This window comes from Halichoerus grypus, chromosome 7 (genome assembly GCF_964656455.1).
Source record: "Halichoerus grypus chromosome 7, mHalGry1.hap1.1, whole genome shotgun sequence".
NCBI classification, from domain to species: Eukaryota; Metazoa; Chordata; class Mammalia; order Carnivora; family Phocidae; genus Halichoerus; species Halichoerus grypus.
The window spans coordinates 130,864,998-130,883,767 of NC_135718.1; the positions used below are offsets into that span (position 1 = coordinate 130,864,998).

General features: G+C 55.4%; 1 protein-coding gene across 1 annotated transcript; it reads right to left on the reverse strand.

The window, feature by feature from the left end:
• Positions 1-6,579: 6,579 nt before the first annotated feature.
• KLHDC8A (kelch domain containing 8A) lies at positions 6,580-12,920 on the reverse strand. The gene is made up of 5 exons (XM_036123882.2): positions 12,472-12,920; positions 9,511-9,675; positions 9,053-9,268; positions 8,415-8,516; positions 6,580-7,533 (listed from the first exon to the last, which is right to left on the reverse strand). Exons 1-5 carry the CDS (start codon positions 12,845-12,847, stop codon positions 7,340-7,342), a joined length of 1,053 nt encoding a protein of 350 aa, XP_035979775.2. The 5' UTR covers positions 12,848-12,920; the 3' UTR covers positions 6,580-7,339.
• Between the last annotated feature and the right edge of the window lie 5,850 nt (positions 12,921-18,770).

Here is an 18,770-nt window from a genome sequence, read left to right on the forward strand (position 1 = left end):
AGCCCTGACTGGGAGTAACAGAGCTAAGAGGCTAACCCCATGGGTCCAACATCACAGCTCGAGCTCCTAAGGATGGTATTGCTTTGTGGCACCCAAATGGGCTCCGGAAATACAAGTTGGAACTAATGAGCTGCTTACAATCTAAATTCTGTAAGCCTTACCAGGAATTTGGGGGAATTGTGTGCAGCAAACACTGAAACGCTCTCGATTACAACGGGAAATTGAATCTTATTCACAGGTTAGGCCTGGGAGGGACATGACCCTAGCTCTTCTCCCCAAAACAGAAAGCTTGCCTGTCTCCTACCTGGGGCGGCAGGGAGAGCTCAGGCAGATGAAGAGTCAGAGGTCCTCGGTTCCAGCTCCTCTTTTAACCACCAACATACCCACTTGGGTCATGGCCAAGGACTTTCTCTCCTGGGAAAATTCCCTCGTCTTTAAAAAGAGATTTGGATAAACCAACTCTGAGTTTCATTTCAACTCTTCTGGGACTCCTTTGCCACATCTAAGAAAGGACGAATTGGAAATCTCTGTCACTCCCATTCTTTTGCCCACCTGGCAGGTGATTCCATCACTACAAGACATTCAGGGGCTCCATTCCCTTTCCCAGCCCCAGACTGGAATGATGTTTTGGCTCAGGAATCTACAACCCAGACTCAGGTTCATGAATTCCATCCTCGACACAACTCTAGGACGTGGGTGCCAGCATATGATTATCCCCATTGCACAGATGAGGAAACTGAGACACAGAGAAATTCAAGAACTGTAGTGTCATAAACCTGGCAAGTAGTGGAGCCAGACGGGAGCCCAGGCCATCTGGCTTCAGAAACAGGTCTCTTAGCCCTCATACTTCAGCTTAGAGGGGATACTTGATTTGCCCAGAGTCTCAAATAAACTATGCCTCTCGATGTCATAGTTTACTCGACCTGAAATGTGCCTCATGACTGCCTTGTGGGCTTTCTGTGGGATGAAACAAGATGTGAAGTGGTCAGATTGATGATTTCCTATGTCTGCTTGGGGTTTTGCTGAGCTCTGGTACTCTCAATCCCCTCCCCCCAATTCTGGCAGAGACCCACATGCGTGGGCGTGCTGTGACACCAAGGGGCTTATCAGACTCCCTGAGCTACAGCGGATCTGATCTGGGACACAGGACTGTTAAGATAAGCATTGAGACTGCCCAAGGTTAGAGCTCTGTGCTGGGGAAGGGAGAGAGGAGCCTGACTTGGGGAGAGAAGAGGAAGGAGCCGTGAATGACTCTCAGCGCTGGTTTGCTAGCAGAACAAGGATATTCTTGAGGGTTGGGAGGTGGAGTGGGTGGCTGTTTGTGTAGATTTAGTGCGGGGCTTCTAGGTGGGGTTTTGGAAAGGGTCCTCTTACCCTGTTGTTGATGGCAAAACAAAAAGATCTTTCTCTTTTGCTGCCCCTCATTCCTATGTCCTTTTCTCAGTCTCTGAGCCTGTGTAACTCCCATGGCTGTGGGGTTTGCAGGCGGGAGCGGGGGCACCTATGCTTAGGACTGGGGTGAAAGTTTTCATGAGATTCATCTGGGCACCCAGTCACCATGTACTTTCCACTGACTAATTCTGCTGTGCTGTTGCCTTAGCCATCGGAGAGGGTGATGGGCTGAAATGGGACATAAGAAATAAAAATAAGGGGCGCCTGGGTGGCTCAGTCAGTTAAGCGGCTGCCTTCGGCTCAGGTCATGATCCCAGGGTCCTGGGATCGAGCCCCACATCGGGGGGCTCTGCTTCTCCCTCTGCCTCTGCTGCTCCCCCTGCTTATAGTTTCTCTCTGTCAAATAAATAAATAAAATCTTTTTTAAAAAATAAAAATAAGTCCTCATCTTTACAGGGTCAACACTTTCACATCCACTATTTTATTGATCCTTCACTAAGCCTGTGAAGTCAGGGCCCTAGTTAGGTTGGATCCTGGGGTACAGAGGCTGTCGATGTCCATGAGCCCCAGAAAGGCAGTCAGAGGATGGGGTTCTACACCTGGCTCTCTCCCGGGTTGGCCACATGACCTGGGGCAGGTGATTCAGTTTCCCTACATCTCAGTTTGTGATTGGTCAAAAGAGACCCTGAACACAGAAGCTCTTTGTAAACTGTTAAAGGCTCCCCAGCAGCGGGGCATTTATGGTGGTGGCTCAGAGCTTAGTACTCCATACTCCACTTAAATGCTGCTCCCTCGAAGGGGCTGAATGTGTTCTTCCTCCTGGCCCTGCGTCCACAGACACCCCCCCTGCACTTGTGAGGGTGGTCCCGAGAGGACCAGGCAGGGCGGGGCATAGGAGGTGTGCCCAGGAGGGAGGAGGGGGGAAGGTCTGCCCGGTGCCACCTCCCTGCCCCGTGTCTGGCTCCCACTGGCAACCTGAGCCCTTGGCCTCCCAAGCTGCTCCTGGAATGTAAACCCCAAACAAAGCACATTCTTGAGCCGGTCACCAGCTCCTGACCCTTGGTAAGGGAAGGCAGGAGCCAGCATTTCTCTTGGCCCCGAATGACACCAGCACAATCTGGTGCTGGGGGTTGTTATCACAAGCCCGGATTAATAGGCTGGCTGTCCCCCACAGCTTATGAAAAGCCCGATCCTGACCTATTCCTCCCGTCAGAGCCTGCTGCAAAGGGAGACGGGACCCGATCCCTAAGCGAGGGGATTTGAAATACTGCTGATTTCCTGAATCTGATGCTTTGTGCCAGCCACAGGCTGTAGACGGAAGCCAAGGAAGAGGGGGCATTGTAAAGGTTACTCTCAATGTTACTGCTGTCTCTCGGCTCCTTGATTTCTGGCTTCATTCAACTCAGTTGTTTGCTACACATTTATTCCCTCAGTTATTTGTTACACATTTAGACACTGCGTGCCCAGCCCTCTGCGATGCTCTGAGCCTCCAAGGATGAATGGCGCTGTCACGGTCCCGAGGAGAACCTACAAAGTTTTGTGTCTGGGGGTGATGTGTGGGGGCGGTGGCTGCATTCACCAGGTACCCAAGGGGCAGGAACCCTGGGCAGAGGCAAGGAGGGGAGGTGGGGAGATGGGGAGGCAGGGAAGCGGGACCTGTGCCAAGGGCCTCGGAGGCCCAGACTGAGGCTGGGAATCACCTGAAGGGTAGGGCGAGCTGCTGGGGATGCTAAGCTCTGCAAGGACAGTTGGATTCGGAGATGAGAAGGATTTCCCCAGCGCAGGGGCCTAACAGCGATGCGAAGGGGGGGGGCTGGAGGAGAGGGCTGCGGGGGTAGCGTAGTGGGAGGTCGTCATGTGGCAGGAGGATGAGGGTGTGAACCCAGGTGGTGGCCATGGGAATCGGGGAGGGGTCAGCCTGAGGGGGATGTGGGTGAGAAGAATGAAGGTGGGGTGGTCGTTTGTCACCAGGGCTGAGCCTGCTTCCCACAGGTGTTGGATGTGGAGGTCTGAGGTTAACAGAGACCCTCTGGAAGGGTAGCTCCAGTCAAGTCCCCTTCTCCCATAGATGGGGACACTGGATCTAGATAGGGGAGCCTGGGAAAGGGATTTGTACATTACTATTCCCTTACAAATGTTTGCTTTTAAGGATGTGACCTGCTAACCTGAGGTTAGGACCAGGCCTCCCTTTCTGTTGAGTCGGAGGGAGAGTGTCCCCAAATCCCCTTCTCGTCCTCCAGATAAGGAGGGCAGGGTGGGCCACCTTCTGGAGACAGTGAGTAGGGCCTTAGGAGTCCCTCGCCTTGAGGGAGCAGCCACACACCTCCCCCTGCAAGGTTGACCCCAGAGGAGGAGTCTGGAAGGCCCAGCTAGGGCCCAGGTAGGCCAGGCCACCAGCGGCAAGCCTGGAGGTCCTCACTCCAGCAATGTGGAGTGTGGAGGGAGGCTGGGGGGGAGACAGACTTCTCTCTGAACTGCCTAGAAAACTTACAACTCGAGGTGTCACCTCAGGTGTCCAGTCTTCCGATACTTCCCGGCCTCCAGCCCCTTACCCCACTGACCCTCTGAGTCATCTGCCAAATATTTCCTCTTTGGAGGGTGTTTTGCATGAAGAAAAGAAATTGTCTCAGGACTCTGGAGAGTCCAATCTGGCTAATGAGGAACTGGGACTGGGGCTCTAGGAATTTTTCCCAGTTCTTCCCCTCAAGGAACCATCCCTTAAACTCGCTCAGGACACATTTAGCGGGCGCTGGCTGGGTGCCAGGCATGAACCAGGTGCTGAGTACGTGAGGGCCAGTGAGAAAGACTGGACTCCCCCATTTCCAGAGCTCATGACAACTTGCGGAAGTCTCTGTTTCCCCATCTGTAAAGCAGACTGATCCCAGGCTTGCCCAAGCTCACAGGGATAAAGGATGCAAGAGGCCCTCCAGCTGCTATGGCACCGATCTTTCTGGGTGACATTTCGAACCCCGTACACTAGTACGTCACAGCTGATGTCCTTTCCTCCTCTGTGTGCTAGGTCGTTCGAGGCAATGCAGTGCTGTGGTCAGAAAGTCTGCAGTCAGACTTGGCTCAGTCACTTACTAGCTTGGGACCTTGGACAAGTTATGTAATCTCTTCGAGCCTTAGCTTTCTCATCTGCAAAATGGGACACTCCTTACCTCATAGAGTTGATCTAAGGACTGAAGTGAGGGCTTTGGCGCCTTGTCAGATGGCATGATCCTTGCTCTTGTTCTACAGATTGGGAGATGAAGAAGAGAAAGAGGAGGGGAGGGATTGTGACATGAAAGCCTTTGGGGGCGGGGGGGAGAGGGGGAGCAGGGCCTGGAGCCAGGCCATCTCACCCCGGATCCTGAGTGGCCTCCATGGCACCATGACGTACAGACAATGTGGCTTACCACCGACATTCCGTTTCCCTAGCTCAGCGAGGTGCCCCCAAAGTCTTTCCCAGAATGGACCTCCAAGAGGTAAGTCCTCAGCAGACCCCAGCTCCAGCTCTTGGTGGCCTCCATGGGTTCTGGTGGCCAGTCCCCCAGTCTCATAATGGGGAGGCCCTTTTTCAGGCTGACTGTACCCCTGAAGTTCTGACCATTTAAAAATGCTTCAGTCCCATCCACGGATCTGCTACCATTTTGTGTGCTTGGAAAGCCCCCTCCTCCAACACCCCCCCCCACACACACACACAGAGCTTTGGCCTCTCTTGGAAAGGGTGGAGGGAACCCTGCTTGTAAACACCTTTCTCAGGGAGGGTGGAAGGGGACAGTGCAGAAATGGAAGAGGAAAGGTGGGGGGGGCCAGACCAGGGCTGGACTCGGCAGTGACTTCCCAGACATGCTGATCCATCCCTCAGAGGATCTGTAGTTCTTCCAGCACCTTCTTCTAACAGTTACTTCAGCAACTAACAGACCCAAAATCCCGGAGTCCAGAAGCAATAGGACAGCGTCCCCTGCAGTCTGCTCACCAGGGGGCACCCGTAGCCACAGGCCACCTCTAGCCTGGGTGGGAAGGCCAGGCTGGGCCAGCAGGGGGCAGCACCCTTCCTCCAGCCCCAGAAGGCCCAGGTTCCCCTTGTCCTCAAAGCCCAGGGGATCCTCCAGGAGGCTCCCCCTGAGCCCTGAGACACAGACAGGCGTTTCTTCTCTGTTCCTGCTTCTCGAGAACAAATTACACCATCAGGTAGTAAGTGCTGTCTGACTACCCTGCAACCCCTCCCAAGGCAGGTTTTTCTTTGTATCCCCGGTGCTGATAAAGGTTTTAAAAATAACTGGGAATCAGAAAGAGGTGCTCTAGGGGCGCTTGGGTCGCTCTGTCGGTTAAGCATCTGCCTTCGGCTCAGGTCATGATCCCAGGGTCCTGGGATGGAGCCCCACGTTGAGCTCCCTGCTCAGGGCGGGGAGCCTGCTTCTCTCACTCTGCCCCTCCCCACCCCTTGTTGTTGCTCTCAAATAAATAAAATCTTGGAGGAGGAGGAGAAGAAGGAGGAGGAGGAGAAGGAGAAGGAGAATAAGGAGGAGGAGGAGGAGAAGGAGGGGAAGAGGAGGAAGAAGAGGAAGAGAAAGAGGAAGAAAGAAGAAAGGAGAAGGAGAATGAGAAAAGGAGAAGGAGAAAAGGAGAAGGGGAAGAGGAAGAGGAAGAAGAAAAGAAGAAGAAGAAGAAGAAGAAGAAGAAGAAGAAGAAGAAGAAGAAGAAGAAGAAGAAGAAGAAAGAAGAAAGAAGAAAGAAGAAAGAAGAAAGAAGAAAGAAGAAAGAAGAAAGAAGAAGAAAGAAGAAGAAGGAGGAGGAGGAGGAGAAGAAGGAGAAGAAGGAGAAGAAGAGAGAGGTGCTCTACGAGCTTCAAGTCTTTAAGTCCATGAGCAATCCCCTTTCAACTTGGGGTAAGACAGGAGTGAACTTGAGCTGAGTGAACTGAGGCCAGACGTGGAGATGTCAGCTAACGAGCGCAACCTTTCCTACCCCGGAAGCAGAGTCGCCACGCTGAAGAGAAGGCAGAGATGTGGCTGTGCTGAGAGAGAGGTGACTCAGTGGGGGTGGTTTGGAGATGGAGCCTCCTCAGTGGGAACAGCCAAGGACAGCTGGTCGCCTGGGATCCTGTTTAGTCTGAGGCTGTCAGAGGGACCGTTTCCTGGGGTCCCCTCTACCCACCAAGACACCTGTCCACCCTGCCCCTGCACCAGCTGCCCGAGAGGATAGGAATATAGATTTTAATCGTTGTGCTGCTCCTGTTAACCCGAGTGCCGCGAACCCAGCCTTCGTGGACTTTGATGCCACGGTGTACGTGAGGTTTTGCACAGAAACACTCCGGGGTCGCCGGGGACGAAAGGGCCTGAGAGGGGTGGCAGAAGGACTAAGTGAGTGAGGAGAGGAGCGGGGAAGCCGAACCTGGACCGGTCCATTTGAACCTGACTTCCCTTCCAACCCAGCGGCCCCTGTTCCAAGGCCACCTCTCGCTGAGCAGATGAGGGCTAGGGCAGGCCCGCGGTTGACCGCCAAGTGGGGGAGGGATGCGGACCATGGGAGAGAAGAGGGGTTTGGGACTCCTTGCAGCCCTTCGCCATTTTCCATCCCAATCCTCCCCATCCTCATAATGGTAGCCATTGTCTTCTGCTCTACCCACCTCCTGCCCCGGACGCCGGGGGTGGGGGTGGGGGTGGTGGGCAGAGCTCACTGGAAGGGGAGGTAGCAAGTACTCCTGGGCCTTCCTCTGCCTGAGCACTAAGGGAGGAGTCTCCTCAGAGCTCTGCTGGGCTCCAGCTGGAGGCTGGCGGAGTCAACGCGTCTTCTTACGGTCTCCTGGGATTGGTACAGTTTGGAGGTGGAGGGAGGTCCCTCGGAGCCCCAGGGCCTGAGCCCACTAGCTGCTGACAGGACCTAGCATCCTGGGAAGTCACCCAAACTGCCCAAGAGTGGAGCGATCTGGTCCGGGGCAAAGATGCTGGGCCAGGGACAGCTAGGAGTCAGAGACACACAGCGCTTCCACCGCGGCGCTCAGACCCTGGTTGACGCCCCCCACAGCCAGGAGGCAGTTCTTGACCACGATGCTGGAGCAGGCACAGCGGGGCGTGGGCATGGTGGGGAGGACCTCCCACTTGTTCTTCCCGGGGTGGAACGCCTCTGCCGTCTCCAGGACCGTGGGTTGGTTCCCTGAAAGTGCCAAGGGAACCGGACCTTACAAAGGAGCCCAGCCACTGATCCGTGCCCCACAGGGCCGCCACCTCCCTGGCTCCCTCTGGAACCCACAAGCGGAAGCCAAGGGACCTCAGTCCCTGGGCTGCAGAACGGCTCCCTCCCTACCCTGGGCCTCGGCTCTTGTCAAACAGCCACTTTGCCCCGCTTGCCTTCTCTCCCTCTTTCCATCTCCTCCACCCTCTGCTTTTACCAGAAGTTTCTAGATACTGCTGCTGCCTCTCTTTTGCCTTTTATTAAAAAGCCGTCCCCAAGGTCTGGCTCACATTGAGCTCCTTTCATACTCGGGTGAAGTGGGAGTCTGTCCACACTGAGTGAACTCTGGGCGCCTAGAAGCCCTGCTGCCCATGTATCTCTGCCCTGTTGAAGCTGGGGCCCTGCCTTCAAAATACCACTACTCTCTGCGAGGAGTAACCCAGCAAATCCTGAATCCATTATAAAAATCTGTCTAATCAGATTGCTTTCCTATTCCAAGATGGAGCTGGGAATCCAGGGAGTAGAGCTGGCCAGAGAAAGAGGACCAGGCTAATCCCTGCTACACTTTTGTCTCCAGTGTTCCTGGATAGGGCCCCAGGGAGCTGTGCTCAGCAAGCCTGCGTTCCATGGTTAGCAGCATGTCCTGCATGCTCTCTTGGCCTCAGTTTCCCCTGTGTAAGAGGATGGAAGGAGCACATGGGGGCCCGTTTGTGGATACGTGGGAGGGAATGTTTTGAATTATTTGGGATAAAGGGGTAGGCAGGCAGTATGCAAGCAGCCAGGACCTTCTCCTGCTCATGCAGAGCGCCAAGTGTCCACCAAGCACCCGACCCGCAGTAACAGCCTGGAAGCGCCATCCTTACCAAGTCCTCCAGCCACTATGACCCGTCCACTCAGAGAGCCCGCCACAAAGTCTGCCCGCCGCTTCTTGAGGAAGAACGAGCGTTCCATCTTCAGCCAGCCCCCTATGGGCCACGGATCGTGGCAGGATAAATTTAGAGAGAATTAGATGCTGACCTCTCCCACCAAATACACACTGAGTCCCCAGAGCTCACACCTGAGACAGAAGTCCACTCCATCCACCCTTCGTGCTCAGGGCATAAACTACACCTCCTGCTGTTTGAAATGACAGCTCTGTGGCCTCTCCCCGCTCCCAGGCTCGCTATAGTCCAAGGAACCGTAATCCTGACCAGGATCCTTCTGTGTCTGCATCGGTAAAAAGCAGGAAGAGCCCTCCCTCCCTGGCCCTGCCAGGATGTTGTAAGACAAGAAAATAGATGGGAAAGGCTTGGAGACAAATAACCAGCCAGCCGAGAGGAGCCCTGTCCACATGGAAGAAAGTGAGCCCAACAGTAGCCCGGAATGGTGAGGGCTATCTAGACCTCTGAAAGGCTCATGCCACTGGGTCAGCAGCCCTGGGAGGGTGGACGGGATCGGGGGGAAAGTGGGGGGGAGTCAGCCAGAGGGGTGGTGGGCAGCTAGAGGCTGGTGCCCAGCTCACCCTGTTCCATGTCGAACACGTCCATGGTCCGGAGGAACTTGGGCTGCCGGTAGAGCCGACCCTGCCTCAGGCCCCCCAGGCTGTAGAGGCGGTCATCCAGGGTCACAAAGCTGGAGAAGGCCCGCTTGCAGGGAATGTTGGGGAACTTGGTCCAGGAGCGAGTCTCGATGTCAAAGACCTCAAAGGCATTGACTGCATACTTGGACTGTCGTCCCCCTAGGGGCCAGGATGGGGTTGGAGGGGTGGGGGAGGGGGGCCATGTAAGTACCTGAGGGCAAGGGGCTGCATTTCCCCTTCTGACTATTACCCAACCATACAGGGGGCTCCCTGAGGGGTTGGGGCATCATGGTTACCCCCTAGTACCGAGGAGATGCTCAGCACTCAGACACGACTTCCCGTGGGAACGGGCCCCAGGGAGGGAAGGAGAGATAGATGTGGGACCGATAACTCGTCCTTACCCAGCACATAGATCTTGGAGCCTTGGAGGAAGGAGGTGGCAGCATATCTCGGGGTGGGCATGGGTGCTAGTGATACCCACATGTCCTTGAGCATGTCATAGTGCTGGAGGTGGTTGTGCGGACGGAGGTCTAGGCCCATCCCGCCTGCCGCGTACACTCGGCAATCTAAGGAGAAAGGCCACACACACCCCCTGGCTCAGCTCGTGAACACCATGAGACAGGCCCATCAGTAATCACCTACCAGGCCGGCCTCCATTAACCCCTCGAACACCGGCACCAAGGCCAGGCCAGGTTCCCAACCACTGCTGTGCTAGAGTGAGGTTAATGGAACCACGACAAGTCCCTGCCGGGTTGGGCCTGGGTCTTCCTGAAGCCATGTCAGGCCTGCATGCCTTAGTCTTCCCTGGTGTCCAGCCCTTGGCTGAGCCGCGCACGGGGTAGACTGGGGCGGAGGCCTGGACAACCCTTGGCAGGTCTTGTCCTCTGCACGTTCCTCCTGCGTAGGCAGCTAGAGGGGATGCCAAAACGGAGGGGGTATTCCTCCGATGCCCTCCAGTAGTGGACTGTTGCTTAGGCACTCCCAGGTCGGAACTCTCCAGACCCAGCAGGAGCCTTTGGAAATGAGGTCAGCCCTGCTGTCGTTGGCCTTGTGGGACACTGGCCTGCTGCTGGTTTTCTCTGTGTGCCAGCCCCATGGGGGTGAATGCCATCCTCCTCACACACTGGGAGGCTTGTGGGCTCCAGAGGCATCCTGCACTAGATGGGATAGGGTTAGGGGTGAATGAGGATGAGGCTTTGGAGGACAGAAGACTAGCCCCTTTAAGGAACCCTGCCAGGGCCGTAAGCTGGGCACTGTTAGAGGAGAAGCAAATCCTCTCGTTTCCTGCTGCTCTTGGCTGCAGGTAGCCTTTGAAGGCACCTCCTTGAGACACTGCAGCGGAGAGGATGAGCAAGGCGTCCGTGTTTCCCGGGGCCTCGCCCCAGTTCCTCCTGCAGCCTACCGGAGACATAGCTCCCCTCACTCCCCCACCCCACAAGCCACTCTCCTTCCCAGGGACCCACCCCTGCCTGGGATTCCATCTCCCAGTAGCCAGTCTTCACCGCTTCTGGCTCTAAGAGGCTTTTATTCTTCAAGGAAATTATAGAGATGAGTACTATTTCCTTCTATTGAGTACTACCTCTCGTCTTACTGAAAAAGGAAAAAAAATCCCAACCGTAGCCTCAGGTCAGGAGACTGGGCCTGCTAATATTGGGAGGATTTCCCTTACACGACCTCTGCCTCTCCCATCCCTGTGTCACCCGACACACACCTCCAGCTGAGAACCCTCGGTCCACGCCGCACCACGACTCCTGGGCCAGCTCCTACTCGTCCCTCCACGGTCGCCTGGGTGTCCCCCACTTGCAAAGCTGGGCTCAGAGCACCAGCTCACTGCCTCCCATGGCATTGGCTTCCCCCTATTCGCCATTTGTTACCGAAATAATCCTTGTCTGTTTCTTCCGCTAGACGGTTAGAGAATTTGTTCGTCTGTGGCCCCAGCATCTGCTCCAGCGCCTGGCACACGCGCCTGATAGCTCGTCAGACTAACTGCTGAACCCATTCATTCAGTGCCCCAGCGAGGAGCACAGACTCCATCATCACTCACTGGCTGCGTGACCTTGGGCAAGGTATTTAACCTCTTCGGGCCCCACATGGCGTCCCTCTAAAATGAGGATAATCATAGCACTTACCTCATCACACAGGTTGTGAAGATCAGAGGGGCTAAAATATATAAAGCACCTATAGTAAGGACTCAATAAATGTTAGTTCTTAATCTCCCGGCAACATTTATTGAGGCCTGGAGACCAAGGAATACCCTTTCCCTCTCTTTTTTCCCCCCATAGGCCTCCAGGTCTCCTGTCCTTCCTACCCAGAGTTCGTGGAGGCCCCACTGGCCACTGCCCTGAGGGATTCTGGGTTATAGTTTCTCACTGGTCACCTTCATTGGTCAGACTCGGCCTTCTGAAAGTAGAGGCCAGGTCTTCTGCCTCTCTCCTTCCTCCCTGGGACCTAGAACTGCAGGGACACAGCAGGTGCTCAGGAAATACTGGTTCCTGATCTACAGTAGACCCAACAGGTAAGTGGGATGGTTTTGCCAGAGATGGAGGGAGGGTTGTATCCCACCAAGGCTGTCTGAGCTGCACGTGGGGTCTTCTAATTCCTGTTGGACCATTTCCCATAAAACCCTTTGTGTTTCAGCAAAAGAGCTTTTGGAACCCCCTCTGTGCTCTGGGCTGTACCAGGCCCAGTGAGAAAGAAATAAGGGGCTTTGAGAAAGTGAAATGAAGATCAAATAACCGTGTGGTCAGCACATGCTCGCCCCGAGACCTGTAAACCTGCGTAAGGTGCTGTAGGAGCACCACCCTCAGGAAATTTCTAGTCTCCATTCCTTAGCATCTCTGAGATTAGGAGGCAGAGGGGGAGGTTGAGGGTGGCGGGAAAGGGGGCCCTGGAGTCAGGCCTCAAAGCCCCACCAGTGGGGCCTGGGGATGGTACAAGGAGGCAGGGAACGTCCCCAGGGCCCCAAATATGTGTCTAGAGGTGGTGGTACCTAAAAGGCAGATGTCAGGGGATGAGGTGTTGTGGGTGGGAGGCTTCGTCATTCTGCTGAATGAAGGGGTCTGCGGAGACATGGCACTAAACCTTCAGCTCTCCCCTCTGGCCAGGCCTGCCCTGCTTGCTGGGAGGAGCCTGGGGGAGTGGAGCTCTGGTATCATATGCAATTACCAGACACTTCACCTGCTGCGCCTGTTTTCCCATCTGTAAAAGAAGGCCAGTGGGTCTTCAGTTTCAGTGTCTATTGTAGGGATCAAATGGGATCAGGCCTGTGAGAGTGGGCCCCCCATTCAGTGTTGGCTTCCATCCCTCTCCCCGTGACCCCCACTCCCTTCTCTCTGCCCTCCCTCAGCCCTGGCCCCACTCGCCTTTGGCCGTGACAGAAATGCCCATGGCGGCCTCGCGCAGCACGCTCCTCTTCTTCCACTTGCCCTCATCGATGTTGTACATCTCCACGACCTTCAGGGGCAGCTGACTGGCGCCCACACCCCCGATCACCATGATCCGCTTCCCCAGGGCGATGGCGGCCACCCCGGCCCGGGCTGTGGGCAGGGGGGGCAGGGCGGTCCACTGGTCGGCCTCGGGGGAGTAGACCTCAAAGCAGTCCATGGGGATGCCGTTGTCGTCACATCCCCCGATGGCATAGACCTGCCCCCCGCTCTCCAGCAGGGCGCAGTAGACCCGGCGGCTGGGCAGCGGCGCCAGGCGCTTCCACTGGAAGTCCTTGACGTTAGGCACCTCCATGGCAGCCCCGGGGGCCCCGCCCGCCGCGCCCCGGTGCCCGCGGAGCGCCAGGGCGCCGCGGGAGGTGCGAGCCCGGGGAGCCGCCCGCTACTCGGCGCCCCCTCTCGCCGCCTCCATCTGGCTCCCGTCCGCCGGCTCCCGCCCGACCCCGGGCAAGGGCCCCGACGCCGGCCAGCGCTTCACAGTCCCTCCAGACTGCGCGGTCCGGCGGCGTCCGCGCCTGGCCCTGCGGGAGGGATGGGGCGAATCAAGGGCGGTCGGGGCCCCGCGCCCTCGCCTCCTCGAGCGGCCGGCCGGCCGGGCTCCCGGCTCCCAGGTCCTCGCCAACTTTAAAGGGAAGGCGCGGCGGCCGAGGGCGCCACCCCGCGGCGGCATCGCGCCCCGCAGCGGTGTGTCCCCCCGCCCCTCCGGGCTGGCGGCTCGGACGCCCGCGGGGCGCGCGCGGGGCGGGGTCCTCCCGGCGGAGCGAGGACATAACACCTCCGGGCGCCGCCGCCTCCCTCCCCCGCCCCCCTGCCCGCGGCCTCCCGCCCACGCCCCCGCGCACTTACACAGCCAGGCCCGAGGAGCGCGGTGGCCGAGCGCAGACCGCGCATCAGCGGGGAGCGGGGAGCCCCCCACCCCCGCCGGGACGGCGGGGAGCCGGGGAGAGGGCGCGCTGTCCTTCCCCAGTCCGCACGCCGCCGTCACACATGCGGGCGAGGAGAAGGGACGAGCAGCGCGAAGGGGAAGCGGAGCCGCCCGCGGGGAGGAGGCCGGCCCGGCTGCTCCGCACCCCTCCCCACCCGCAGCAGCCACACCTGTGCCGGAGGCCGCGTGCGCCCCGCGGCGGAGCAGGCCGTGACCTCTTTACATAAGCGCTGGCGGCGCCCGCCCGCGGGGGAGGGCAAGGGCCCCGCGGGGGCCGCTCACCTTGTCTGCAGGGTCAGAGGAGGCGGGGCACTGGAGCCAGGAACCCAGATGACAGGGACCAGACTCCCTGCAGCGTGGGGGTGGGCGGTTTGTGAGTGTTTGTTTTGGATGAGGAGGCGGAGAGTCCAATTACCCAGTTTATCTACAGCACACAGACCCAGGTCGTGACAGGCTGGCTCAATAGTCAGCTTTGCTTTGGGGGAGGTATGATCAAATGGCTTAACCTAATAGAAGCAAGTTCCGTGGGTGTGACACGCGCAGAGCCGACATAGGTGCACCCAAACATAGCGTGTGTGCTGAGCCGCACACCGCTGCATGACTTACACATCGCCCTACCCGCTGCCACCCGGAAACAGACGGAGTAACTGACAGACGCACAGACATGTGGACACGTAACCAGAGAACGAACACATGGGGGGACCCCCCCCTTCCGTCCCTTCTTCACACACCTTGAGATGCGGAAACCTGGTTATTCAATGTTGGCCCTCAGCACCAACCTACGGGGCTTGCCAAATAGTTTTCTCAAGCCACATTCTCATAGCCTTTTCAGGATAGCGGTCCCCTTTAACAAAGGTGCCCATGACACCAGTGGGCCACCTGGCCTGAAGGACTGCAAGGCCTGTGGAGTCCCCCTTCTTCTTGGTTCCCTGGAAAACAGTCAAGTCTTGAAACACTCAGGCTTGGGAGTCTGATAGACCTGGGTTTGAATTCTGGCTCTGAAATTATTTAACTGCTCTGAGACCCAATTTCCTTATATTATTTTAATTTATCTTTTTATTTGGAGATAAGTTGGAGATTGACATGCAATAGTAGGAAATAACACCCTTTACCCAGTTTCCCTCAATGGTAACATCTTGCAGAACTTACAGTACAATAATATCACAACCAGGCTATGGAAAGTGATCAGTAAAGGTATAGAACATTTCCACCACTAGGATTCCTCCTGTTGCCTTTTATACCCACACCTACTTCCCTCCCACCCCTTTCTCTCCAGCCCCTGGCGACTATTAATCTGTTCTTCATTTCTATAATTTTGTCATTTCAAGAATGTTATATAAATAGAATGGTATAGTGCGTAACCTTTTGGGACTGACTACCCACACCCCTCCTGGCATAATTCCGTGGAGATTCAGCCAGGTTGTTGTGTGTGTCAATAGTTCATTCCTTTTTATTTCTGATAGAAGTATCCATAGTATTCCATGGTATGGATGGATCCTTGTAGATTTTTGTGAAGATTAAATGAGATACTGTTTGTAAAAGGCTCAGTTCCGTTTCCGACACAGAGCAAGGGCCTGGTAAATCGCTATTAATACCATTACTACCAACTATTGTCACCAACATGCGGAAAAAGGGAGACTGAGAACAAACACAGACATTTTGCCCCTTGCTCAGAAATGACTTCCTGTGAGAAACAGAAGTCACGACTCACAAGAGGCCCATCTTAATATCTTGAGTTCTTGGCTTAGAAATTCCACTGTTTCTTTCAGTTTGAATTCTCTGTACTTACAAAGTAAGCACCTCTAGAACCTTCAGAGGAAGGTTGTGTTCTGTTTTCTCTCTTCAGTAAGAACTCATAAATTCCAAGGGAATGTGGTCTGAATTAATGACGTTTTACAGGAAACACCAAACATTTCTCTTCTGTCCTAGGGATCACAATCTCCCCGGGGGGACTAGGGAATAGACTCAACCCTCAACTTGAGCTGTCTTCACAAAACCAGCACAGGGTGATCAGGAAGACTGAAAGCCATAGGCCTTCCTCAAAGGGGCTTGTTGGGGTGGGTCTTCAGTCTCTTTTGCCCACTGAGCCTTTAAAAAACAAAACAAAACAAAATTTATTTATTTATTTTAGAGAGGGGTGGGGAGAGAGCGGGAGCAGGGGGAGGGAAAGAGAAACTCCAGCTGACTCCCCACTGAGCGTGGAGCCCGAGCTGGGGCTCCATCTCACAACTCTGAGACCATGACCTAAGCTGAGACCACGATCTGAGCCAAGATCATGACCTGAGCCGAAATCAAGAGTCAGACGCTTAACCCACTGTGCCCCCCGGCACCCCCTGCCTACTGAGCCTTTTTCCCAGAGCAGTGAGGCGAGGCTCCTTGTGCCCCCACCCACCCCAGCCGGGGCAGCAGAGTTCCATACTACTTTGTGTTTGCAAAACTCATCCACTAACCTAAGCCCTCGCGCATCCATTTTCTCACAATCTTTGAAACAACCCTGGGAAAGGTGGCCCGGGCAGGTATCAGTCCTCACTTTCACAGATGGGGAATCTGAGACTTCCTGAGATAAAGTAATGGACTTATGGCCACTCGAGGGCCGGGACCAGGGTGGGCCTGGCTTGTGAATTCCAAATCCAACACTCTCCCACTTTAACAGTTAAATCACAAACGAAAGATTGTGTAGTATTAAGGACACCAAGCTTTTCCACTCACACCTGGCTTCCGGCTTTTTGTCCAGTTGCAGTGAAGGAAGGAGCCCAGGCCCCCAAGAGGGTTCCAGCGACTGCTCTCTCCCCATTGCCAGACTGTGTGCTGGGCAGCGTCGCTGGGAAAGGACTGGAATCCAGCTCCAGAAGAGGCCCCATTCTAGTCTAACGCTTCTCTTTTGCAAGCACTACCCTCTGTGAGGACCACGAGATCTAGGGACTCAGACCCTTGGAAAAGTACTAAGAACCGGATGCCTTTCAGGCCATGGTCTAATTGCTTGTTCTGAAGTACTCGCTTCTCTCCTTCCCCCACGGCTCTTCCTCTCAGCCAGGTGACATCCTTTAATCCTTACACTGAAGTGCACATTGAGGAAACTTGTAACCTAGCAACCGCCACTTAAGATTCCCTGAGTCACAGGCGGTTTCCATGCCTGGGCAGAGTGCACCAAGCTGGGGCCTGAAGGCGTGCCAAGCAGAGGCAGGGGGTCCGGGGACCCCTTTGATGCCTCACCACCCCGCTCTAGAGTGAGGCCACTTTCCCCGTCAGGACCTTCTTCCTCCTGTCAAACCTAAACCCTTCTCGCTCTGAGACCTTGCATTGCATGGGGCCTGGGTTTCTCTTCTCTCTTAAAAAGTGTTTGACTTTCTGCCTTGGTTACAAGGTGGCACAGGGACGGTGGGGAGGTGGGGGAAAGAAAGTTGATGAAAGCGTCTAACAGTAAAGCCTTTCTTTGATACAGTGGAGTCTTTCTCACTGTGATATTGTTGCATCAGCCTTGTTAAGGGGGTGCTCAGCTCTAGAAAAAGTCACTCAGTATTTTTTTTCTGAAGTCGCACCTTGGGTTTTTAAGGTCTATTTTATTTTATTATTATTTTTTTTTTAAGATTTATTTACTTATTTGAGAGAGAGAGCAAGAGAGAACTGAAGGGGGCGGGAACAGAAGGAGAGGGACCAGCAGACTCCACACTGAGTGCAGAGCCCGACGTGGGGCCTGATCCACGACCCTGAGATCATGATCTGAGCCAAAATCAAGAGTCAGACATTTAACCGACTGAGCCACCCAGGCGCCCCAAGGTCTATTTCAAATATAATAAAATGTACCGTAGTGTTTGAATTCATTAGGTATTCAGCAGGGGCCTGGCGCCACCACCTTGGGGTAGGTCATGGGGAAGCCAAGGGCGGGGTGGGAGGACAGTTTCTTCCCTGTTCACTTGCAGAGTCCCAGCATGGCAGCCCATGGATGGAGGAACCATGAAGGGCCGCAAGGGGCTGGTGGAATTCGGAGTGTAGGGCATGTTTTGGGGGGATGGGGAAGGAGGAATTGTTTGGTTATCAGAAGCTGGAGCAGCTCCTTCTCCTTCCTTGGAAATACAGTTGACCTCCCTTCAGTGGGCACCACTTGGACACCTTCTGTGGGATTCCATGCGGGCTGGAGGGACGCACTAGGAGCTCCCCGAGGCCGGGATCACTTTTCTGTGGTTCATTTTTTTGCGGTGCCTCACAGAGCAGGGGGTAGGGGAAAGTGGATGGACTCTGGAATCAGACAGACTGGGCCTGAATCCTGGCTCTGCCACCCCCAGCGGTATGACCATGAATAAGTCACTTATAGCCCTGAATCTCGGTTCCTCATCTGGGAAATGGGGAATAAGAAAATCTACTTTCTAGGGGCGCCTGGGTGGCTCAGTCATTAAGCGTCTGCCTTCAGCTCAGGTCATGATCTCAGGGTCCTGGGATCGAGCCCCGCATCAGGCTCCCTGCTCAGCGGGAAGCCTGCTTCTCCCTCTCCCACTCCCCCTGCTTGTGTGCCCTCTCTCGCTGTGTCTCTCTCTGTCAAATAAATAAAATCTTTAAAAGAAAAAAAAAGAAAAAAAGAAAATCTACTTTCTAGAGGTATGGGAGGAACGAGATGCCAGGCATAGATCCTGGGCGTGTAGGAGGCAGTCCGTTCCTCCCTGTGTGATGACAAGCTCCCGCACCCTGACTTTCTGTGCATACAGGCCAGTGAACCCACAGCAGGTGCCCGTTTCACAAAGTAGACCCCTTACCAGGGTTCACGCTCTCCTATGCCCAACCATGTCTGGGCCTGTGTCTTGGGCAGGGTTTCTTCCCTCTTAGCACACTGAAATCTCCTCCACTGCCTAAATGGCATCCCGATCTGGAGAACAGCTGGTGCCCTTCCTGTAGAGAATCACCTCTCCTTCCTCAGCAGACGCGTGGCGATATGCAGGGGGTAGAAGTGAGGATGGCTCATCCAGTCAGGACTGAGGCTACGAGCAGATCCAGGGAGGGGTAATTTCCTCCCCCCATGGAAAAGCCTCATCGGGGCCTCCTCCCACCCAGTCCCAACAGAGCCCAGAAGGATTTAGGGATCCAGAGGACTCGAAGGGAGACGGTGTGACGCAGGTGTCAGCAGTCAGAAGCATAATCCTTGGGGTTGGCAGTCTGGGGTCCTGCGGAACGACCCCCTCCTGACCCCACAGTCGTGACTAGACAGTTGAATTAGCCACATGCCTTCAGCCACCTGCCCTGCCCCCTCCTCCTCCAGGGCAGAGCACCAGCCTGGGACCTAGAGGGACTTCGTGGCTATCAG